Genomic DNA, 25,292 nt, shown 5'->3' with positions numbered 1-25,292 from the left:
ACACAATATACAACTGGGCACCTAGACATATGGCTGTGCTGGAATAAGTGGGTAGCTAGTTATTGTATAGTCACATACTTAATTTAGCAATAAACTATATACAAATGTAGTACAAAAGTGTAGTAATGGGAAAGGGATCTGAGGGTAATGCACACTTCCAGCTAGTGATGAGCTCCTAGTGCAGTGTTCAAATCTGCAGCCAGTTCCAATGAAGTGTTTTGTTTCTTTTCGGAAAACACAAATTGCATTATAAGGTAAGGATTAGTTCTGTTTATTTTATTTTTTAACTAAATGGATGTTTTAGATGGCTAATATCAAGGAGACCCCATGGCAGAGGTGAGTCTTAAGGAGGCACTTGAACAAGGATGGGGGGCCTTGTGAATCAGCTAAGAAAAGACATTCTGGGATTAGGGGCAGCGTAGAAGAAAGCGGGGAAGACGTTTGCAAGAGAAATAGGTGAAAGGTGGTATCATAGGCAGAGCAGAGAAGACAAAAGGGTCAATGAGAGGCAAGGAAGAAAGGTGTCCAAGATGATGCCAGGTTCTGGGTCTGAATTGGTTCAATGTAATTTGGAAGTATATTGAACGTAAAGTTTCCTTAACTAGCATCAGATGAGGAAAAAAACTTGCCTTTGAAAGTGTATGCTCTGTGGTGAAAGGACTGAATCATAGCTGTGTTTGGAAAGTGACTAGTAGATTTAGACACTACTTTCATATATGTAATACAAAATAATAATTAATAATGAGCAACAACCTGAGCTCTGTACTTGCAGAAATTAAGCCATGTTAACTGCAGATGTCTGACACCTTTTTCCCTGTAAGAAAGAGTCAAGCCTTGTGTGCATCTTGATTGGGTTTTTTTGGAAACTGCCCAGGCTCAACGTTCCCCCCCCCAAGCAGGAGCAAGCAAAAGTTACTGGAGCACTTGATCCTACTGGCCTCTAGTTAGCTGGCAATGTCTTGTTTTACTAATTCAAATCCAGGGTGCTCCAAAGTGCTGATTAGAGCACTCTGCATTCATGGGGGAGTTGTAAAAGGAGAGGATGTGGCAAGGTGGTATAGAGTGCGCATGAACACAGACACTGCTTGGCAAACACTGTTGGAGTAGCTCTTACAAATCTTCAATCAAACAGTGGAGGACTAATTGAATTTGTCAGGCCTCCCTCCCCCCAATTTAATGGCATCATTATTAAAGAAAGTTGAAAATATGTCAGAGGTGAGATTTCCCTTTTCAGTGTGTTACATCTGCTGCAATAGGCTTATTGACTCCTCTGAATTTCTAAATGCTTCTGGGAGCTGATGAATAATTTTTGGTGTATTATGCCAATTACTGGTTGCATTGCCTGACCATTAATGAAGTAACAAAATATTATGGCTGAAAACCACCGAAATTTTCATACATGGAACAGCAGCATATCCTCTATTTCCCTTCCTTTGCCTTCAAGGAACGTGCTCATGAAAGAAAAACTAGCTCATGCCAACAAAAAGCCATTTTCAATGCATCTGAGGCTGAAAATTCAAGCAATTGGGAATGAGGAAATTCCAAAAGTTACAGACCAAACTTTTCAAACTTGGGTACATTAACATTCAGCAAGTGGCCTGATTTTCAGAGGTGATTGATTACTACCTACAGCTCCCGTGGATTCAATGGGAGCTGAAGCAGTTCAGTACTACTGCAAAACAGCCTATTTACTTAGATGCCTAACTTTAGGCACCCAAGTTTGAGCATTTTGACACAACTTTAATGTTTTAAAGTTCAAGTTGTTGTCTTGGCTTTGTAAAACATGCGTTTGGTAGAGAATAAATAGAACAACCAATAATAAATTAAGGATTACATTTGATAAGGAAAAAAAACTAGAAAACATAACATAATGTAGGATCATCAAACTTTTTAGGTGTCCAGGGCAAGATGTATCCAAAATTCAGCTTATTGTCTTACCTTTCCACGAAGCAGAAGTCTAAGTACCACTCATGCTGCCCCTTTTGCCTATGAAGAAAACAAAAGCAATTTGGGAAAGACACAGACTTGACAGAACAATGGGATTATTCCTCAGACGTTCCCATGACAACCCTGCATGTAACACCTCCTACTACAGCCATTGAAAACTGAGATTCTGTGTCATTGTGACTGAAATTACGACTTTTGTTTCACATTCTTCAATCTTTTCTTCTTTTTTTCTGGTGCCCCACTCAGTGTAGTGAAGCGTGAAGCTCCAAAAGTTCAGAATTTGAGTTCAGAACCTTGTGATTCTGCAGAATTGGTCTGGAAATCTCAGAAGAACAAGTTTTCTCACAGATCTCTGGCTGTTCAACTTCAGGCCCTAAATACTTTTCAGAAATGGGGGGAACACTTTCACATTTTGAAATACATACTGACATACGCAAAGTTCAGTTTAAGCTTGACTGTAAATACAGTCTGGGCAGAGATTCAAGAGGTTTCTATTTTCAGAACTTACTTTCCCCATCCTTAGACAAGACCTCATCCGGAACAAGTAAGGAATGGAATCAAGTATCAGAGAGGTAGCCGTGTTAGTCTGAATCGGTAAAAAACAACAGAGGGTCCTGTGGCACTATTAAGACTAACAGAAGTATTGGGAGCATAAGCTTTCATGGGTAAGAACCTCACTTCTTCAGATGCAAAAAGAAGAATTCTTGCATCTGAAGAAGTGAGGTTCTTACCCACGAAAGCTTATGCTCCCAATACTTCTGTTAGTCTTAAAGGTGCCACAGGACCCTCTGTTGCTTTTTAAGGAATGGAAATGACCCATCCGGTTATTTAGTCCATCTCCCTGCCATTTCAGAAATATTCCCTGTGGTATGTTCTGCAGTGCTTTGTATATACCACTTTTAAATGATTCAAAGGGAAACTCAAATCAAACACACCAAGTTTCACAGTTTTGTGTTGAAGCCATGTGAAACCTCAAGGAAATACTAAGGGGCTGAAGGATTTTAATTAATCCCGCTGTGCACAAATGGCACCTACCATTCTTCATAAAAAAGATATCTGTACTATTGAATCTGCAGATATAAACACTAAGTGTGGTACATACAGTCGGATGTTATAGGATTATTATTATATGCCGCCTTCTGTTAGAACACCATGTGTGGTATGACTTCTGTCAGAAAACAAAGCTTATTTTTGTATTTACCTTGTCAAAACACTGAAGCATTCCATTAATCATTAAAGGATTGTCAACATTTTAACAGATCACACTTGTAATGTTCCAAACTAAAATAAACACCCACAAGCAGATAAAACAAAAACTTGTGGAAAGTAAAACATATGGAGATGTAGGCATGCGAGTAAGATTGTGTCTTATAGCAATAAAATGGGGAAAAATAGCATGGTAAGAACTATTTTTTATTTTCTCTACCAGTATTGCCTGACTACATGAAAAAGCTACTGTGTAGTTACAGAATATTAATCTCTAAATATAGTACACAACCCTTTGTTCAAACTATTGGAAATATGCTGATCTTTTACTAGCACTTCTTTTCCTCTTCACAACAATGGTAATTATTCTATCAATTAAATCAGTAGTTTTGCCTTGGCTACATAAGACAAACAAATGATTTGTTCTGATCTCCTCTTAAAATTCTGTTATGGGGGAGAATAACATTATTCAGCACTTACACAGTGCTTTACAATTCCAAAGCACTCTACAAAAGTGGTTTAATTCATCCTTGCCATTTGCCTCTGAAGTAGAGAAGAAGTAAACTCTCCATTTTACAAATGGGGAAGCTGAGACAAGGAGGTTAAGTGATTCACCCAGTGCCACTTGAAAAAGTCAGTGTTAGAGACAGAATTAGCACTCAAGAGATCCTGGTTTCAGCACTGGTTTCAAACCACTAGTTCACATTTCTCCTACAGCTTATTTTTCCAATATATAGATTTTTGTTTTCATATTTAAAAGTTATGGAGTCTTATTATTGAAGAGTTGTATATTCATTTTGGGTGAAGTAGGCCAAGACAAGTCCTATACACCACTTAAATTGGATTTATGTGGTGTTTGGGCTACATGCTGACCCTCTGCACTGGGGTGAATTTCAGCTTTTTAAATTTTATTCATAAGGTCATCCAGAAAGGAAGTTTCCAGCATGCTCTCTCTTTGACCTGTCCAGTGGTACAGAAATCAGGGCTATAAACAATGCTTAATCCTCTTGTTTGCCTTTTTGTTAGTTCTTGCTCTTAGGGGGGGTCAACAATAAAGTTTTTTGAATTATAAACTGTTGCATTGGTCACATTACTGTTAAAGCTTTGTCAGCACTTCCTCTCCTTGCAGGGGTTTGGGAATCAGCCATCAAGATTTCCTGCAGGCTAACATTTAGCATATACAATTTAAGTGAATTTTTGAACTAATTTTGAGGGGGAGGAGGAAATCAGTTTATCCATTTCTAAATTAAACAAACATACAGGGAATAAAAACTTTCTGCTCTTGAAAACTTTTCTGCACTCACTAAACAGCTTTGAATAGAGGAACACAAATGAGTTGTTTGCTCTTGGTTTTATATTTCTCCTTTAACCTTTTTGCTATGGGTCCCATATCCGCTGTGCAGTCACTTACTTTGAAATGCCAACATTTCCTGGAATACTGTCACTTCAAATGAGGTGTGCTAAGGCAACGCGGACACTGCTTTTTTCACAAGCCTTGCCTTACTATTTGCAAACCATAAACGACACTGGAGCCCAAAACTCCTGGGAGGAGAAAAGGGAATGAAGTAGTGATTTGCCACTTCCTGTGGACCAGCTGCATTTCCTCCTCCTCATCCTATTGCTGGAGTAGGAAAGTGAGTTGGTCTATGTATTGCCAAGCTGGCAAGTGCCCGACTGCAGGTGGCCTTCATGGTCACTTGCATTGATTAGTCTTAAGGTTTGCATCACCTGGTACGTTATACTGCACAGAAGTGGTTAACGTCGAAGAGATGCTGAAAATAGGAGATGTATCTGTGCAATTAAGATTTTTACATGGGTAGCCTGATATTTCAAAGACTTGGCACATTAACAATTACAGCCATGAAAAGAGTTGCATTGAAAATGCTGGGATCTCTCATAAAAGTAACGGTATTCACATGTGTCAGTGCAGCTGAAGTCCCTAAGTAATTAATTACACACTAGACTGGAATGGTTTCAGAAGAATTTTTCTAGTCCCGTGCAGAAAAATGCCTTTAAAAATACTGAATTTGTATTTAACAGATCGACTGTTGCCATCGCAGTTTGTCAACAACACAAATGAAATGCACTATGAAAAACTGCCTACATGCAAAATTATCTGACAGGCCAGAATGGCCCGGGGTGTTTAATATGATTTCATGACTAATTACATATTTCCCAAGCCAGTTAGAGCTGGTCTTTTGAGTTTCTGAGAGATTTTTTTTAAAAACAAACCAACCCCCAACCCTCCAGATATGACCTATTTAAATAATGACATTTTGTTCTTGCTTTACATTATCCTACCTTTATTTTTCCCCACAATGGAGTGAGGTGAGGACAGATTGTCAGGCATACCCTCATCAGCCTTTGACTTTCTTAGCTTTTGTTGTTGTTTGTCACAATTGCACTCTAATTACTTTATTCAAAGACTATAACATTGAAATGTAGGAAGGTTCATCTGTGGTTAGGTACTGAGCAGCAACTTGGGAGATCTCAGTTCAATACCCAGTTCTGCAACAGACTTCCTGTATGATCTTGGGAAAGTCAGTTAGTATTTTTCCACTGACTTCATTGCATTTGGATCAGGCCCATAATCTCTCTCTGCCTCAGAACTCCATTTGTAAAACTGGGATAATACTTTACTTTCTTCCTCCCTTTGTCTTGTCTATTGAGAATGTAAGCTCTTAGGGGCTGGGACCGTCTGTTACTATGGCTGTTTAATACAGCGGGATGCACTTCTCAATTGGGTCTTCTAAGTGCTAACGTAATACAAATAGGTAATAATAGCAATAATTATAATAATAAAATAACTGTATGAAGGCATATACCAACTGCTCAGGATACAGAGATTCACCCACATCTGTAGGAAGAGAATGGTGAAATCAGCATAAACTTAATTTACTTTTAGATTAAATTGCAACTTTATAATGTTGTTATTGAGAAGACAAAAGAGAGAAAAAACCCCCAGGGTTTAAATGAAGGCTGTGCGCTGATCGTATTGCATTTGGTTCTTTGTGTTCAGTGGAGACATCCCATATGCTGTACATGGTATCATGAAATTCAGTTAAACCAACATTTCAAACGTGGCTTCTGATTTTGGGTGCCCATTTTGAGACGTCGTCCAGATTTTCAGAGAAGCTGAGCACCTGCAGCTCCAATTGATTTCAAATGGATTTATAGGTGCCCAGCACATTTGAATATCAGGTGTAAGGGGTCTTAAGGTGGGCAGCACAAAATGATGGCTACCTAAATCAGTAATCACACCTTAATATTTTATCATTAGGGTCCATCTTGCAAAGTGCTCAGCACCTGGCAGGACTGGGCCTATAATTTGTCATAGGAAGTAGCATCTGAAAAAGACAGTGTCTGATCTGATTCAATCTGGAAAGGAGAGGGAAGTTAACGATGCTAAAAGATGCCAGCTTGACAGCCTTGTCTGAAAATCTGTATTTACCCACAGCACAGATAAAACACTGACAGCAACAGTGCAAAGCTTCCTCAGATTGCCCCACCAAAGTGCTTCACTCTTAATCTGGATGAACCACCTGGAATTGAATGAATAGTGTAGCCTCATGCCAGCTCCGTTCTTGGTCTCTATGCTGAAACTGCCACCACTTGTGGGGTTTTTTATGATGGAGTCTATTGAGAACTGAAATGAGATCACTGACCAGTCATCAGATGGCAAATCACTACCAAGCTTGGCTGGATTTCAATTGGTCATCAAGGCAGTGCCCTGACTAAGAAAAAAGACGGGTTCTTAACTGGCATTCTAACTTGAGGTAAAAGCCTAGTAAAGACAAGACAGTCTGTAGTTTTCACATGAGTTGGCAAGTAGATTTTAGACTAGGTTTTCCCATATCTTTAACACGACCTGCTGACTTTTGTGCAAACTACAGACTGTCTTATCTTCACTCAGATTTAACTCAAGTTAGCTACCTGCATTAAGAACACACCTTTTTTTCCTTGAAGCCAAGGCTTGAGAGTGGAAAAGTGGATATTTAAGTAATACTGTCTTTTAACAAGTTTTTTCTTCACCCATTTTATTCCTCCTTTCATCTCCATTATTTTTAAAATACCTAGTATTGTGGTGTAGTCATACCAAAGTCTTTCTTTAGAGTTGTATTTCAATGCAGATCTTTTCTATTCACTCATTAGACAATCCTGATATTTTTGCCAATAGGATTCTGGCTGCACAAGCACTTCTAATGTAGGTTATGGCCTCTTACCGATTAAGTCATTCAGAAATCCCATAACATCTCTGTGTGCGTTGAATGCCTTTATCGGTGCTGATATTTTTTTAGGCCATTAATATGAATACACTGTTATGCTTTGTTGGCATTTATGGCTGCTTTCAGCATTGGAGCAGAGTTTCTTAATTTTTTTAATCCACTTAAGGATTTTCAAAAAAAAAAAAGTACCGTAGTAGTAGTAGTAATTCTTGGAAAGTAATTCAGGCATTATGCAGTCTGCATTGAGCAGCAAAGCATTATTAATGATTTTTTTTTTAAACCTCCCTATCAGTCATGTGACTTTAGCCTCTTTCCCACTGTCCCACACAGGATTTCATTTTCTAGGCTTCAATTGCACATTGTCTTTCTGAGACTGCTTGTATTATAACAGTAGTTGGGTAGCAAAACCTACTATTAGAATAAACCAGTTTTTGTTACTGTGGTACCTGGAAAATCATCATTCCCGTATCCCACTTCTCGAGGGGGGTGGGGGGGGCTGTATTTTGAAAGGGATCCCTCTCCACTCCTTAGCAAATAAAAACTATTGTAGATACTGGTAGAGAGTTCAGTGGAACATAAATGGCCCATTTGGGGATACTGTGGCCTTTGAGAGGAGCTAGGGAGCAGGCAGACCGTACCAGTAGCAGCTCCCTAGGACAGACACAGTAATCCTGGGAGCACTGGACTAGTGCAGACACCACTCACTCTTTTATAAGCTACAACATGTGCTCCCCTCTAATTGAGGCCATCTTCTCTGCCTAATTTGTGGCCCCAACCTTGCCATCGCTTGTTCCTTTTGGGGAGGCAGATGCTGTTTTGGGTGCAAACATGGAGCAGTCCTTGCACTCATTTTCAGCCTTGGAGCAGAGGCGCAAAGTTGGAGAAGGAATCCCCATGCTCTCTCCTCTCCCTTGGGCACCACTGCGCTGACAGGCCCCAGGTGGCCCTTTGTTTAACAGCACAAGGATTCCCACATTTAAGAATCTGCCACTCCTGAGAGGTCTGTCTCGATTCAGCACTCTTCTTAGGAATCCTTTGAAATCTTCAGCAGCAAAGTTGAATTGCAGGGATAATCTCTACTGCTGTCGTTCTGCTCTGGGTAGATTACTGGTGACTAGGTGATATCATCCTTGCATATCTGAAGAGCTAGTGGAAACATAAATTATTCATGTATTATTCTTCATAATCCATGAAAGCATTTGTCTGCAGTAGTATCAGACACTGGTCTGTGCTAAAGTAACGTTTCCTAGCCCCTTTCCCATTTTAAGAGAATTGGTTTTGGATCTAATCTAGATGGCTTGCTAGCTATTTTTAATAAATTGGAAGTGGTCTCTGATTTGATTTGCTCTTCCTTTTTTCCATCAGATGTATGGGCAGCTAATTTTGGAAGTTTCAGTCAGTGTTAGTCCTGCACAAGGAAGCAAGATAATACTGGAGGGGTCTCTGCTGTATAGGTACTGGGTAGGTGTAGGGGGGTGATGTTATTCCCATGGAAAGCTGTCTTGGTTCAGTACCAAGAATTAGGACCTGGGAGCCTCAGCACATCTGTCTGCTTGCTGTGGAAAAAGAGAACTCACTCCAGTGGTTCTCACACTGGGTCTGTGATTCACTACAGCAGATATGTTTCCGTGTCGATCAGGAGGGAAGATGGCCCATAATAGCATTTCTCTTCTGTGAGTGGTCTACAAAATGAGACCAATTGAGAGCCACTATTAACCAAATTGAGCAACACTTGGTAATCAAAGCTTTTTAAGGTTATCGAGGGCTGAATTTTCTTTTTCTTTTTTTATTTTTTATGTATCATTTCAAAAGACGTCATCACTCAGTCATAGGTGTTAAAACAAGACACTAATCACAAACAAACCAGGATCTTGGCGATAAAGACATCAAACATCCTGCAATTCACCCAGAACATGTAATGTGCTGGACATCTCTATTTACCCTTTAAAGCATTATGCAAATGCATATAAAGCCAATTGTCCTTTGTCATTCTGACATCATGATTACAACTTAGGCTGTTTTAATGGTAACGTCAAAAAATTGAAATTGATCTACAGAAGATTTAGATATAATCTTTAGAATCAGCCTTATTTACAGCCATTATTTTCAGATGAGCAGATAAATCTTTAACTTAGTCATGAAATAGATAATTGACATGTAATTTGGATGAGTACCTTACAAAGTTTTGACTTAAATCTGTAAGGAATTGACCTAAGCTAAAGCTATATAAGGCACTCTGAAGATGATTTTTAACAATGGTCACACCAGAAGGCTGCCTCAATTTAACTATATTAGTTGCTAAACCAACTTAGCTAAATCAGTACAGTTTTGGGGTGTGGACATGTCTTTATACGCCAGATGATGAGACGGAAGTTTATTCAGAGAAAAGGAACCTTTTCAGGAAGGTGAATTCTTCAGCTGGAAACAGATTGCAGTTATAGCTCAATTTAAATCTTATAGTGGTTTCTCTAGACAGAATTGATGTGCTTTAATCAAAAACATTTTGTGTATGTTTTTAATTTTATCTTTTTCCCCCCCACATTTCATGTTTATAGTTTAACAGCACCCGCTCGCCTTCCCCCACTGAGTGTTGCCACATGACCCCGTGGAGTAGAAAGGTATTGGAAAAACAAGCATTCTTAAACTAACAGCCCTGTCTCATTCATTTTCTCTCTTTCAAACCTCTGACCCTTTCTTTTGCTTGCTTTTCGCTTCTCACTTTGTTGCACTTTTGTGTGTTACTGTCTTATCAATAAGGAACAACAACCATGTTTTTTCCCCATTTTGGGTAACTGTAATAGGTTTAGTGGACTGCAGGATCATTTCCTCCTATTGACTAGCTTTGAAGGTCTGGATCGAGATGAACTCTATAATGGGGGTGATTGCATTTTATTTTCTTGCAATGTTCAGAATAGACTAATATTTTTCAAAACCATAAGAAACCATCAAAATGATGCCAGAGCAAAAGCATACATTTATTCTCTGGACAGTTGTCATTCCCATTGTTTGCAAACAGTAGCTTTGGCAGACAGTCAGAGCCTGCTGTCAGATCACTACGCTTTCTTTGTCCAGCAATCCATTGTTATTCAGGGAAGGAATCAGCAACAAAATGGTGTGTGTGTGTTTCCCCAATGCCCCAAACTTTTTTGGGGGGGGGAGAAAAGGGGGGGGAGTTACCTAGGAAACAAAGCCTTTTGTGCTTGAAGTTTATATGAGCTACTCACGTCTGCTGGTGATCAGCACAAAAGCTGAGGAGAGAAAGAAGGCTGCAAAGTTTTACTAAAACCGTATATGGAAAAAAACATTTTTCTCAAGGGGGGGAAGATACCCTGTCTCCTGGCTTTGTGGGTGTTTTCGCAGATAACACTTATAAGGTAAGTGTCCTGGAATAGTTTAAATAAGTGGCTGCTAGGTATGATCTTAAACACTTTTGGAACTGGTTTGGAAATGTTTGCCAAGCTTTAGACCTTCAACTCCCTCAGGATTTGTGGGAACTCTATGAAGAGGAATGGCACAAAGATGATCATTTGGGTGTGATCGTGTAATATTAGGTAACTACATGCTAAATGCTGTGCCAAGGAAAGGGAGAAAAAATGTTTGTCTTAACCACATAGGTGCACAAAACTAAAACTCTGAAAATATACTGTAAACAACAGCCAGAGGCAAGAGCCCCACTAGTTAGCCAGCTGGGAATCTAACACTGAAAAGAAAACCAGGCTCAAAAATATTCCACAGTATTTAGAAATAGACATAAGCAGATGTCCTGAACTAGTCAAGGACTGATCATTCACTACATAGAAGTGTATTAACTTCAAAAAGGGGGAAAATAGGGCAGACATATAGAGTAAGGCATGTGGTTCCTCCTTCCCCCCCCCCCATTTCCAAACAAAATGTTAACAGAGAGAGTTTGAAAATGTGTCTTTAACTGTAAAGTTAGGAGAAAATGTTTTTTACTTATTACATTATTGTTAAGTGAAACTACAACAGCATTAGAGTTCTGGACCTTTATTCTATTTAAAAACACCTGTTTTTCTTCCATGCCTTTTCTCTTGCTTATTTGGCCTTCTATACTTCCATGTCTAGTAGTATGGGTAGCATGTTCTGAAATATTTGCATGGTTTCTAAATAATACTTCGAACTTCTTAATAGGGCTGTCGATTAATTGCAGTTAACTCGTGATTAACTAAAAATATTAATTGTGATTAACAAAATTAATCGTGATTACCGTAATCACAGCTTTAATCGCACTGTTAAACAATCGAATACCAATTGAAATTTATTAAATATTTTTGGATGTTTTTCTACATTTTCAAATGTATCGATTTCAATTACAACACAGAATACAAAGTGTACAGTGCTCACTTTATATTATTTTTATTACACATATTTGCACTGTAAAAATGATAAAAGAAATAGTATTTTTCAGTTCACTTTGTACAAGTAGTGTAGTGCATTTTCTTTATCATGAAAGTGCAAGTTACAAATGTAGATTTTTTTTTTTTGTTACATAACTGCACACAAAAACAAAACAGTGTAAAACTTGAGAGCCTACAAGGTCACTCAGTCCTACTTCTTGTTCAGCCAGTCGCTAAGACAAACAAGTTTGTTTACATTTATGGGAGATAATGCTGCCCATTTCTTATTTACAATGTCACCTGAAAGTGAGAACAGGCATTCACATGGCACTTTTGTAACCGGCATTGCAAGTTATTTATATGCCAGATATTCTAAACATTTGCATGCCCCTTTATGCTTCAGCCACCATTCCAGAGGACATGCTTCCATGCTGATGATGCTCGTTAAAAAAATAATGTGACTGAATTCCTTGGGAGGAGAATTGTATGTCTCCCACTCTGTTTTACGCGCATTCTGCCATATATTTCATGTTATAGCAATCTCAGATGATCACCCAGCACGTTGTTCATTTTAAGAACACTTTCACTGCAGATTTGACAAAACACAGAGAAGGTACCATTGTGAGATTTCTAAAGATAGCTATAGAACTCGACCCAAGGTTTAAGAATCTGAAGTGCCTTCCAAAATTTGAGAGGGACGAGGTGTGGAACATGCTTTCAGAAGACTTCAAAGAGCAACACTCCAATGTGGAAACTACAGAACCCAAACCACCAAAAAAGAAAATCAACCTTCTGCTGGTGGTATCTGCCTCAGATGATGAAAATGAACATGCATTGGTCCACACTGCTTTGGATTGTGATTGAGCAGAACCCGTCGTCAGCATGGACACATGTCCCCTGGAATGGTTGAAGCATGAAGGGACATATGAATCTTTAGCGCATCTGGCATGTAAATATCTTGCGACGCGGGCTACAACAGTGCCATGCGAACGCCTGTTCTCACTTTCAAGTGACATTGTAAACAAGAAATGGGGAGCATTATCTCCTGCAAATGTAAACAAACTTGTTTGTCTGAGCGATTGGCTGAACAAAAAATAGGACTGAGTGAACTTGTAGGCTCTAAAGTTTTACACTGTTTTTGAATGCAGTTATTTTTTGTACATAATTCTACATTTGTAAGTTCAACTTTCATGATAAAGAGATTGCATTATAGTACTTTTAATGGGGGAACTGAAAAATACTATTTCTTTTATCATATTTACAGTGCAAATATTTGTAATCAAAAACAAATATAAAGTGAACATCGTATGCTTCATATTCTTTGTTGTAACTGAAATCAATATATTTGAAAATGTAGAAAACATCCAAAAATATTTAAATAAATAGAATACTATTATTGTTTAACATTGCGATTAATCGCAATTAATGTTTTTAATCACACGATTAAACACAAATAATGTTTTTTAATTGCTTGACAGCCCTAGTTCCTAAGTTAGTTCTTAAGCAGCTAATCCTCTCCTTGGTTAATATTCGTCTTGACACCATAATCACCAACACCAGTTACAGCCAAATTTATAGCTATAGTTTTTCTGTATCCTTAAATCTGATTGCATCCCTGGCTGATTAGTAAAAGTGAAATTGGTATTTTTTTTTTCTGAACTAAGAATTGATACTTTGAAAGCTTTGGGCCTCTTACTGCATATCCTCAAATTAATGCTTACATGGTGCCAGTTTTCAGTGGTCGTCAATGTACTTGTGTGTACAAAACCTTTGCATGCACACTTACCACAATTTTATGCGCATATACTAGAGTGGCATGCACAAATGCCTAAAATCAGTCATAATTGTGTGCACACTTGCAGCAAATGCAAACAAATAAAGTGCATGCCTCTTCCCATTAAAAAATTGTTCTATACACATTTAATCTACACTAAAACATTTCCAGTATGTTGAGGTATTTTTTTATCTTCTTACTGTACATCACGTATCTGTGGGAACAATAGTCATACAATTGTTTGGAATATCTATAATTCTTCATTGCTCACCTGTAATTTACCTCTAATCTCTTTTTACTGCTTTGTTTAAAAATTAGTCTTGTATGACTAAACAGTGAACACTGATTTTGAATGTATTCATTTGCAGTCCCATCCACCAGAGGAGGAAGACACAGATGTCATGCTAGGGCAGAGGCCGAAAAATCCAATACATAATATCCCTTCTACACTGGATAAGCAAACTAATTGGAGCAAAGCACTACCTCTCCCAACTCCAGAGGAGAAAATGAAACAAGATGCCCAAGTGATTTCCTCTTGCATTATCCCCATCAATGTCACTGGTACAAATCTCTTCTATTTCTTTTGCTTGATTCAAGGGTGGTCAGGTCAGAATATTTCATTACATTAACTGTGTTTCAAAACACAGGACTTTACAATCTATAAGTAAAGACTTTGACTCAAGAATTTAATTTTGTACAGGACACTAACTGGGCTAAATTCCTCCCTCATATAGATCCACTGAAGTCAATGGCATTACATCCAGTATTAATTTGGCCCAGTGTATTTGTGTCACATTACAAACTGTTATCTAACACTAAATTACACGGTATGATGTGTAATTTTGTTATGTATATGACTGGCAACTGGCATTTAAAAGGGCATAAAACAGCTCTTTGAATTTAGCTAACTGAAATAATGCAGAAAGCCATAGTGGTTAATCATATGATAATCATATGTAACCGAGCAAATAAGGGCAGGGAAAATATTATAGCACTTGCAGTACTTTAAATATGCAAGTAATGATCATGTAGCATATAAGCCATTGCTTTGAGATCTCTTTTCATGCTGCTAAGCTGAAGGTATAGTAATGGCATTGTCATTTATTTATAACTTTTAGTTTATGCTTTATTTATTTTATGAATTTGTTTACATATTGGTATGCAGCAGGTATATACATTATTAAATGTGAGGGATAATTTATTTCCAAAAGCCAAAAATAAGCTTCCGTTTTCTTTCAGTCTATCTTCCATTTTCTGTCTCTTTCTCGTGTATGGTTCAGTGATTGGAGTACTAAAGTCATCTGAGTTTTCCATAAAACTACCTTGCACCAATTTTTGATTAATTTCAGAGTGCAAACTAGGCAGCCTCTCTGACTGAAGACTCAAGTGTAATGATCAGCAAGAAAAGCTGTGTACTTACAGTTAAACTTCTAACTAGAGTTGGGTGAAACTGTTCAGCTGAAGTTTTTTCCTATGAAAAATGCAGATTCAACGACACCAGATTGATGAATTTATGTCAGTTTTGCCAAATTGTTTTAGGGGGGGAAATCTGAAAAAAACTGATACATTTCATTTCAACATTTTCTAAATGAAACATTTTGATTTTTTTCAGTTTGAAAAGATTTTTCATTTAAAAATTTCCTTTAATTTTATTTTAAAAAATCAAAAATGTAAAAAAAAAAAGTCAAAATTAAATTGAAACATTTTGATTTTGTCCAAGCAATATGTTTTATTAGATCCAGGATTTTATTTATTTGTTTTGATATGCCAAAAATTTGGAAAATTTTCATTTTCTGTCTAATCCAACACATTTTTATTTTAGTTTTCAAAATTGCCAATGAATCAAAAATTATTTTATTTGCACAGCTCTACTTAAAACATAAAAGTAAGTATTATTTATTCCTTTGTGCTTTTCTGGTAGTGCTCTAATCAGAGAAGGGTATGAGGGTCAGATATCCTTATGGGACATCAGAGCAGACAATAATACTGTGATAACTAACAGGATTAATTATAAGTACAATGTGAGGCCTTAAAGAGTATATTCTCCTCAGCATGCACGCACCTATTTCCTACTGTCACTAAAGTTACACATACATATTTAGAGGAGCGTATACCTTTAGATCTAGGATAAATGTCAACTTTTCCAGTAATAGAGTTTTTGTCTGGACTCTACCTGTCATAAATTGGAACCAAATTTCCACTCACCACATTTACATCCCTGGAATGGTACATAATCTTCTGGCTTTTTAGTGTGTATCATTCTCATTAACATTAATGTGAATAATTTGTACACATAAAGGGGAGAGTATACCCTACTCCACCTGCCACTGGGAGATGATCTGACACATTGGCCACATGGGTCACGTGTAACTAACTCATAATTGCTGGAATTTCAGCTATTTAAAGCAATCTGATTTGGTTAAAAAAAAAAAGATAAACATTCACGTTAAAAAATTACAGGTAATGGAGTTTAGAGCACTTTTGTTCATTATTAAAGAAAGTTCTTCCTCTGCTTATTACAGGGGCACTGGTGGTTATGGGATATCTGTCTGAAGCCTCTATTACACTGTAGTAGATTTCAAGAAGAACTTTTACAAGAAAGTTACTTTTTAATGTTTTGCATTGTTATGTAATGTAATATGTATGTGTGTGTGTGTATGTGTATAATTATGTTTAATATAATTATACGCTATTTAACACAGAGCTTTTTTTTTATTATTTTTTTAGTCAGGATTGGATTGCTTTGTTTTATTTTTTCTAAAGATTGTAAACCACAGAAAGAGTAGCCCCAACTTCACTGTTTATAGCCCTGGCCCAATTATTCAAATATGAGTCTTGCCAACTTTAGAGAGCATGACTTTGCATTTGCTAGAGAAGCCAGCCATAGCTAAGTGCCATAGGTGCTGGAACGAAGAGTGCTGCCGTACCGCCTGGCTTGAAGTGGTTTCCATCATATACTGGTTTACAGTTTGGCTCAGTGGCTCTCAGCACCCCCACTATTCAAATTGTTCCAGCACCCCTGCTAAGTGTTCTATTTTTTGGCTGTCTTCCATTTAACTTTTTATTGATCATGGAGAAAAACAAACCTTCTTTTAGTAGTAACACGATGCAAATGTAAACAAAATGAGATGTTCTTATCTATTCTGTATAGCCAAAGTTTTAAAAAATGAGTGTCTAAATTTCAGTTCTTAAATCCACATTTAGACACCAAAGTATGTGGCCTAGTTTTCAAAAGTGCTGGTCACCCAGCAGCCACCACTGACTTCCATGGGAGGCTCCGAGGGTAATCATGCCAGTTTTGGAAGTGGCTAAATGTGGATTTAGAAACTGAACTTTAAGTACGCATTTATTTAAATGTTGACCCTATATAACAGTTAAGAAAAATGTCCTCTAAACTTGTATGTGGATATAAAATACTTTATTCACCTTTTCCCTTAGCACCTTGGTCTCAGAATTAGCAACCTCTGGCAAAGTGGTTTTCTGAACCAGTTTTTCAGTTAGTTAATTAGTTAGTTTGTTTAAATGAGTCAGAATAGAGCTGACCAGATTCAGGTTATCATCGTGGGTGCTACCATTCTTTGCAGAGGTGTTGACTTCATTGTCTCCATGGCAAACAAGCAAGTAGCTGTGGTAAAGGTGCCTGCCATGGAGAATTCCTAACTGGTTTCCTTTTCTTATTTGTTTACTTTCTTTTTTTCTCCTTCTGTTTCTTTTGGCAGTGCAGGCTGCTGAGAGGGAGCCGGAGTTAGAAGTGACACTGTGATATACTGTAATATAATTTACATAAGAGCTGCATAAGGGCTCCATTATATTTATTCACAGGCTCCAAGCTCACATACCTCCGCTGTGTTCCAGCCATGACATTTGTTTACCATTTCTAAAGGCTAATGAGACCTATTTATGGGTTGCAGGAGTTGGTTTTGACAGAGAGGCTAGTATACGCTGCTCTCTTGTTCATTCACAATCTGTACTACAGCGAAGACGAAAGTTGAGAAGGAGGAAAACCATCTCTGGCATCCCCAGAAGAGTGCAACAAGAAATAGGTGTAGTATAAATAAAAATCTTCGATAGCATTCTAACTGACTTAAATCGCAGGGATCTGAAGTAGTAGCCTGCCTTCCAAACAGCTTTCCAAGGAAACATTAACGCTTTTATGGTTGTGGAGTTTGGAAATGATGTGTTTGGTTTTTTTTCTTTAATACAGTAAGCAAAGCTATATTACTCAATATGGCCTTGACATACCACAGGCCTTACCGAGTGATATAGATATACATGTTCAACCCTTATTGTTTAAATGTAATCAGTTACTTAATTTTTTTTTCAGTTTATTTTTGTTCTATAACCATAGTTATGTGCATTAAAAGTAACTAGATTCAGTGAAAGTTTTTTCTTGTGCAAGAGATCTTAAGGTAAAGAAGTGACAGATATTATCCTGCAAGATGATGAGCTGTCACAGCACCCAGAACAACTTACATATATAACCAATTGAATATTTGAATTAGACATCTGCAAGTGCTTTTCTAGAAACTTTGTCAAACATTATTCTTATCTATTTTTCCAATTTCAATTCCCACTCATTCTTTATTACTGAGGATGAAATCAGGAGGCCTAACTCTGATCTCATATCAGTGTAAATCAGAAGTAACTCTTTGGAAGTCAGCTCTCGTGTAAAATGGGTGTGAGATCAACATTAGATCCAGGATCTTCATTTCTTAAGCATACATCTATTCCTGAAGCCAGCCAGGAATGTGTTCATATTAGGGAATAAGCAACTAGAGCCTATGAAACAAAGATCCTGTTATTATGCAAATGCCCTTGGTAGTAAAGAATCAGATAAAGGAAATTCATACATATAAAATCAAAATAGATTTGTTTTAAATAAAAATGATTACAAAGTTTTCTATAAGGCAACAGCTCATTAAAACAGCCTTTATTAGTTGAAATACAGTGACACAAACTAAAAAGTGAATATTTATCTTGTCACAGCAAGATCAGCTCAGCGCAAGATCACATTGCAGGAATAGGAGAATTTCCCATCTTACCGGGATAAGGTCTGCCTTATATGCTTTTTATAGTAAAGTTACATTTGGTACAATACTCAGCAAGAAAAGAGTCTACAACAAATACGTTTCTTGGGTTACTCTGCGGGTCATCGTTAGTCAGCAAATGTAAAAATGTATCTCACACAATTTTACATGTATCCTAGATTCTGATGAATCACCAGTAGCGAGAGAACGGAATGTGATTGTGCATGCAAATCCAGACTTCTCCAGTACAATCAACAGGAGATCAGGTACCAGAGACTCTGAGTGCCAGACTGAAGAAATTCTCATTGCTGCTCCATCCAGAAGAAGAATCCGAGCTCAGAGAGGTCAAAGTGTTGTAGCCTCCTTGTCACATTCAGCCGGCAACATTTTGGTGTTGACAGACAACGGTGACGCAATGTTCACTACAGCAGTGAGCAACCGTATCCGATCACGGAGTCTTCCTCGTGAAGGTGCTAGAGCCAGTGAAGCTGATCAAGATGCTGATGCCAAAACTTCAGTGTATGAAGCAGAAGACTTTTTGGCAAGCCAAGAAAGGATCCCGAAAAAGGGTAACAATGCCATCAATAAACAGGGTTCACAAGAACACCAGCCCATAGGTTTAACTTGTTCTCAGCACCTTCACAGCCCAGAACATAAAGTAAACGAGAGAGGGAGGTCAAGGTTGTCAAGGATGGCAGATTCTGGAAGCTGTGAGATTTCATCAAACTCTGATACCTTTGGGAGCCCCATTCACTCTATCTCCACAGCAGGAGTCCTTCTCAGCAGTCACATGGACCAGAAAGATGACCATCAATCCTCCAGTGGGAACTGGAGTGGAAGTAGCTCAACATGTCCCTCACAGACATCGGAAACCATTCCTCCTGCTGCTTCTCCTCCGTTGACTGGCTCCTCACATTGTGACTCAGAATTGTCACTGAACACTGCTCCTAATGCCAATGAAGATTCTAGTGTCTTTATAACAGAGCAGTACAGTGATCACATAGATAAGGTTCGAGGTCACAGGGCAAGCTCCTTCACCTCCACTGTAGCGGATTTACTTGATGACCCCAATAACAGCAACACAAGCGATAGTGAATGGAATTACTTGCATCATCATCACGATGCATCCTGTCGTCAAGATTTCAGCCCTGAACGCCCAAAGGATGACAGCCTAGAATGCCCAAGTTTTACGAGTATGGCCACTTACGATAGCTTTCTAGAAAAGACCCCATCTGACAAAGCAGACACTAGCTCACACTTTTCTGTGGACACTGAAGGATATTATACCTCCATGCACTTTGACTGTGGTCTCAAAGGTAATAAAAGTTATATTTGTAACTATGCAGCCGCAGGCTCTGAGAGTGGCCGGAATGCAGATGTTGCTTCCAGTCTCACTGATTGTGCCTGGCAGGATTATGTAAACCACAGGAGGCAGGGAAGACAGAGCATCTCTCTTAAGAAACCAAAGGCAAAGCCAGCCCCACCAAAACGCAGTTCATCTTTGAGGAAATCTGATGGCAGCACAGATCTTCCTGAGAAGAAAGAACCAAAGATAAACAGTGGGCAGCACGTGCCTCACACTTCCAGGGAAATGAAGCTGCCACTTGAGTTTTCAAATACACCTTCTAGAGTGGAAAACTCTAATCTGCCAAGCAAACAGGAACTCTCCTGGATTAATCAGAATGACAGTGAATTAAAAAACATTCAGTTTGACACCACGGATATTCCATCATTTAAAGATGAAGGTGCTGAACAATCTCACTATGCAGATCTCTGGCTTCTAAATGACTTGAAATCTAATGATCCTTATAGGTCTTTATCCAATTCAAGTACAGCTACGGGTACTACAGTCATAGAATGCATAAAGTCGCCGGAAAGTTCTGAATCACAAACATCCCAATCCGGATCGAGAGCCACCACCCCATCCCTACCTTCTGTTGATAATGAGTTTAAGCTGGCTTCCCCAGAAAAGTTGGCGGGTTTAGCATCACCCTCTAGTGGTTACTCCAGTCAGTCTGAAACACCAACATCCTCTTTCCCGACAGCTTTCTTCTCTGGGCCCTTATCTCCAGGGGGTAGTAAAAGAAAGCCAAAAGTACCAGAAAGGAAGTCCTCATTGCAACAACCTTCTTCTAAAGATGGCACTGTATCTCTAAACAAAGATCTAGAACTTCCAATTATACCTCCTTCTCATCTTGACCTAAGTGCTCTTCATAATGTCTTGAATAAACCATTTGCTTACAGAAACCAGTTGCATGCTTTTAATCACAATAAACAGAACATGGTAGGAGAAGCACTAAACCCTAATCCTCAACCAGCCCTTGCTATTACACCTTCAGTTCTAAAATCTGTTCACCTTAAATCGATTAATAAGCCTGAAGAAGTGAAACAAAAAGACGATAATACAGACCTTCTCTGCATACAAGAAACCACATTAATGGTGACTGCCATTTCTCCAGGCAAAATGAGGCCACTTGTAGCTAAGAAATCAATATCACGTCAGTACTCTACTGAAGATGCCATAATGTCCTATATTGACTCTTCTCCAGTGGAGACAGGCCCTGATAAACTGCATTCAGAAAAAGATTCATCTATCAGTGTACAGAATAATTGTGATCAAGAAACTGTAACCTCAGCAAATGTGGGTATTTTAGAAGCAAGCATCATGAAAGACCAAATGCATCCAGTTGGTGAGCCTTTACCAGAGAACACACAAATCCATAACACTGCTACAGAAGGGTTTCAAAAAGGTTTAGCTGTCCTCACAAGTGATTATGAAGTTAAGATAACTTATCATGAAACAGAACAGGAAGGGAGCCTCGATCCTGTGCAGATTAAGCAAGAATTACCTGCAGTCTGTGAACAAAAGTTGGAATCTAAACCTGTGGATGAAACCACATTCCAATCTGATCTACTAGCTGGGGGAGCAGACATTAGTAATCAGTCTAAGCATCAGTTTGATATAAGCCAACGTGATGACAAAGTGCCTGGGAATATCAGCTATGAATCAGAGATATCAACTGTAAATTCACTTAATGAAAAAAGTTCTGAGCAGGAAAATGATGTTGCATCAGGTATTCCAACCAAAAGTGCCTCTGATGACAGCAGGGCAGAGGAGACACAAGGGAGTGCAGATGATGCTTCACTGAAAGGTCAGTTTTATAATTAACTAACTAATCCTATAATTTACAAAGTGATTATATAGAGATGATTTTTAGTGATCATTAAAAATATTGATTCTCAGGTTGAGGGGCTCTTCATAACTCCATTGATTTTAATGGAGCTATCCTGATTTTTGTCAGCTGAGTATCTGGCTGACTTTATTTTAAACATTCTTACAAGAATATATATTTTGCATTCTCCTGTTACTTCATTTCAGTTAAGAAAAGAGCACTAAACCATTTATACCAAGAAACAGTACTTTGACAGACGAGTACAATATTTAGACTAGTTTTAAAGTGTATATTATTGCATAGACAATTCCATTATTAATTGAGCTTGTGAATTGCATTAGCATCCTATTGTAAAATGTGGCAAGCATCTGACATTGCTTCTTTTCTTATTTAAGAATCTTCTCCAAGTGATGATTCCATAATTTCACCATTGAGTGAAGATTCTCAGACTGAAGCAGAAGATGTTTTTGTGTCTCCAAACAAACCTCGCACTACAGAGGATCTATTTGCAGTCATTCACAGGTGATCTAGCATTACTGTTACTGGAATCCATATGAATACAGAATACAATCTTCTCCTCCTAAAATCTGCAGCTAAGCATCAACTAACAATGTCCAAGAAGGGAATGCACACTGGCTAAGTGAGTCATGTTCCCATTTACTAGCTGGACCACATTGAGAATAAGAGCCTACTACTCTTATTAGCTAATGGAGATACTCCTTTGGTTCAAGTAGTAGAGGGTTTTGGTGCTGAAGATTCTGAATTCTATTTCCACTGACAGTAAGAGTATTATGGAAGTTCCATTATGCTACCATAGTTAAGAATGTACTGTTTTACACTTACAGCAGGATTCAATCTCTTTGTTTTATATGAAAACCACAGTGTATTTGCTCCAAATTTTTAGCACATAATCATTGAATAAAAATTGAACTTTCTGAGCAGTTTCAAGAAAAGCAGCTTCTTGGATTCTGAATTATAATCTATTAGAAATTAATCTGTCCAGAATTCACATTCTGAATCTCATGAGGTTTTGGGTCACTCTAACTTAAAAACTGCGAAGTGTAGAAAGTACAAAATGTGTTTCGTGAAGCCTCTGAGGTTATATAATTATTTTGTTAATTAACAAAAAAATTGTTAGGGCTTCTTGTCATAACTGTTGGTTTAAGTTGTGGTGAGCTGAAGGAGATCATTGTTTATGACAACCAGGATCTTCTATGAAGTAGTTGCTATTGGTTTGTCATAGAAAAAGAGTTCTGTGAAACTGTTCAGCCAGTTCAGGAATGAAGCTGGTCTTCATAAAACTATAATCTTCATTAGCAAAGCTCCTGACCTAACTAACAATGTCACAAAGAACAGTGCCTTTGACAAAGCAACAGCTACTGTATCGAGCGCCTTGCTCTTTGTAAAATTGTCAGTGTGCTGAGTGGTTCCTTGTCTTCATGAAAGTAACAGCTACCAATATTGAAGATCCTGTTCTTTGTCAAACTGTTCAGCAATTAAGGAGCAGAAGTAACTTCTGCACCAGATGGTTATTTTCACAAAGTAGCCATTGCTGGGTTGGAGATCCTTTCTTAATCTAAAAAACTGGGAATCTAAAAAACACAAAGTTGTGTGTGAGTTAGGATAACTTTCTATATAACACACCTTACGCAAAATGACAAAAGCAAGGACATGAAAAGTTAAGGCCTCTAACATGACATACCTTTTACTCCTCCACCGAGATGCATACCTCGCCACTAGAACCAGCATACAACACATACAACAAACTACAAACCTCTGCCCCTGTAGGGATGCCAGCCTACCAGCACCCATCAAGTGCTTTGCTGACTAAGGATGGACTTAATCATGTGATTAAATGTTTTGCTTTATTGGTATCATAGGGAGTGATGAAGGATTATGTGCAGTGGGAGACTGGCTGCATCTCCTTAAATGTGCATTACCAGACTTTCAGACAGTTGGATTTTTAAAGTGGCATTGGATTTTTGTAAAGGAAGTACAGTCTCATTATTGGGTGCTAGCTGGGTTCCATTAAAATACACCTTCAATCTTAACTGTTTTTAACAGTTGTTTGGTTATAAATTTCCCATTTATTTAATGAAAGCCAAGAGCTTCAATTGGGTTGGTGTATAAGGGCTACAGGAAAGTAGTTCTACTTCAGCAGAGTTTATAAGGTCCACTAAAGCAGGGTTCCCCTCCTCCAGATTTTAGGAAGTCCATAGGAGGTGTGTGTCATAAGTGGGAGTTATATCATCTTGGGGTATGGGGTAGTAGACAGTGGAGGGAATGGAGGATATGATGTGGCTTTTATACCATAAAAAAATGTCCTTATGTACCCTGTATGCACATCATATATGCCTTCCCTGGTTCCCTGCACCACCATCCTTGCCCTTTCTCTTCTTTCCCATTTCATGCCCTTTATACTATTCAACCCTATTTCATTCCCCCTTCCATCACATCAGTGTTCTGCCTGACTCCTCCTCTACAGCACCCCAACTCTGAGACATGGCTTCATGCTACCCATCTGTATGTCCCCCTGAGCCCTAACCCCAGTCCATGTCCCTCCTAGTCCTTCTTCCCTTTCTCTGTACATCCTCCTGAACTCCTGCCTGGTCACATTTCCCTGGGTCTCTTACTCCCCACATCTAACTCAGCCTAGTAGCTTGTCAAAAGAACATCAATTTATATTTATAAATATTGCTCTTCATATGATGAGCCAAAAAGACATGGAATTATTTTCCAAATAAACTATAGCTTTTCCCAAACACCATAATCTTAAAACTCTGATTTTTACCAAACTTCCCAGAAAAACTCTATGCTGGGATGACAACTGCATAACAATTGTTGGCCCTTTACTTGGAATCTTTCATCTGCTCCTTTCTCTGTGTGCTGTTATTTATTTTGTTAAATAACCTTATTTATTTTGTTAAAATTTTAAAAGGGGCTTTTAAAGGTTGCTTTATTATAATATTGTATTGTATTGCTGGTGAACAGCTTGAATATCTTTATGGAATGAGTAGAACAATTTACAAATACAATTGGTGCCATCCGTTGTTGTTGTTAACATGCATATCTCCTGAGCAAAATACCCACAATCGTCTCTTCATTCTGCCTACTAGCTCTGTTCTTATGAGCTGGCGATGATATTGAAACCCAAGAGAAGCCAGCCAGTGCTTCAGAATTAGATTTTTTTTTTTTGTATTTAATCAAAATTTTCCATCACGACTAAAGTACAACTGAAGTTTTCTAATATCAGCTACAATGGATTAAAACAGGTTACAATTTAGAATAATTAAACCTAAGACGACATATATATCAGTATTCAAATATAGGGCCAAATTGCTGCCACCTCTTCTGTAAGTAGAGGGGATTCTGATCTGGTGGCTCTTGCTGGAGAGTCGGAGCCAAAAGTAGAGAGAGTGTCACCTTTTGTTGCATTATTCCATCCTTTCCCCAAGCCTGTGTAAGTCCTACCATGGATGAATTGTATAGACTGGGCCAAGCAGAGTTGAGTGGGACAGGAGCTACTCTCTGTAACTAGTGCCTAATGTACATACAATTCTTACATGCCATTTAAAGTTTTTCAA

General features: G+C 38.2%; 1 protein-coding gene across 7 annotated transcripts in view; it reads left to right on the top strand.

Moving 5' to 3' along the window:
* Window positions 1-25,292, top strand: part of NHS (NHS actin remodeling regulator) — a 345,061-nt gene that overhangs the window by 315,390 nt on the left and 4,379 nt on the right. For 3 of the 7 annotated variants that reach the window (XM_065580121.1, XM_005281582.5, XM_005281583.5), the window contains exons 4-8: window positions 9,935-9,997; window positions 13,877-14,069; window positions 17,420-17,551; window positions 18,715-21,687; window positions 22,104-22,230. In XM_065580121.1, coding sequence (XP_065436193.1) covers window positions 9,935-9,997; window positions 13,877-14,069; window positions 17,420-17,551; window positions 18,715-21,687; window positions 22,104-22,230 — 3,488 coding nt within the window. Of the gene's footprint in view, window positions 1-9,934; window positions 9,998-10,068; window positions 10,754-13,876; window positions 14,070-17,419; window positions 17,552-18,714; window positions 21,688-22,103; window positions 22,349-25,292 lie in introns of those variants that run through there. The other 4 variants (XM_065580125.1, XM_065580140.1, XR_010597277.1 and 1 more) reach the window with 3 other exon arrangements.

The sequence above is a fragment of the Chrysemys picta genome, chromosome 1, assembly GCF_011386835.1.
Source record: "Chrysemys picta bellii isolate R12L10 chromosome 1, ASM1138683v2, whole genome shotgun sequence".
Lineage (NCBI taxonomy): Eukaryota > Metazoa > Chordata > Testudines > Emydidae > Chrysemys > Chrysemys picta.
Note: the sequence above shows the minus strand (reverse complement) of the source record. Positions and strands in the feature narration are given on the sequence as shown.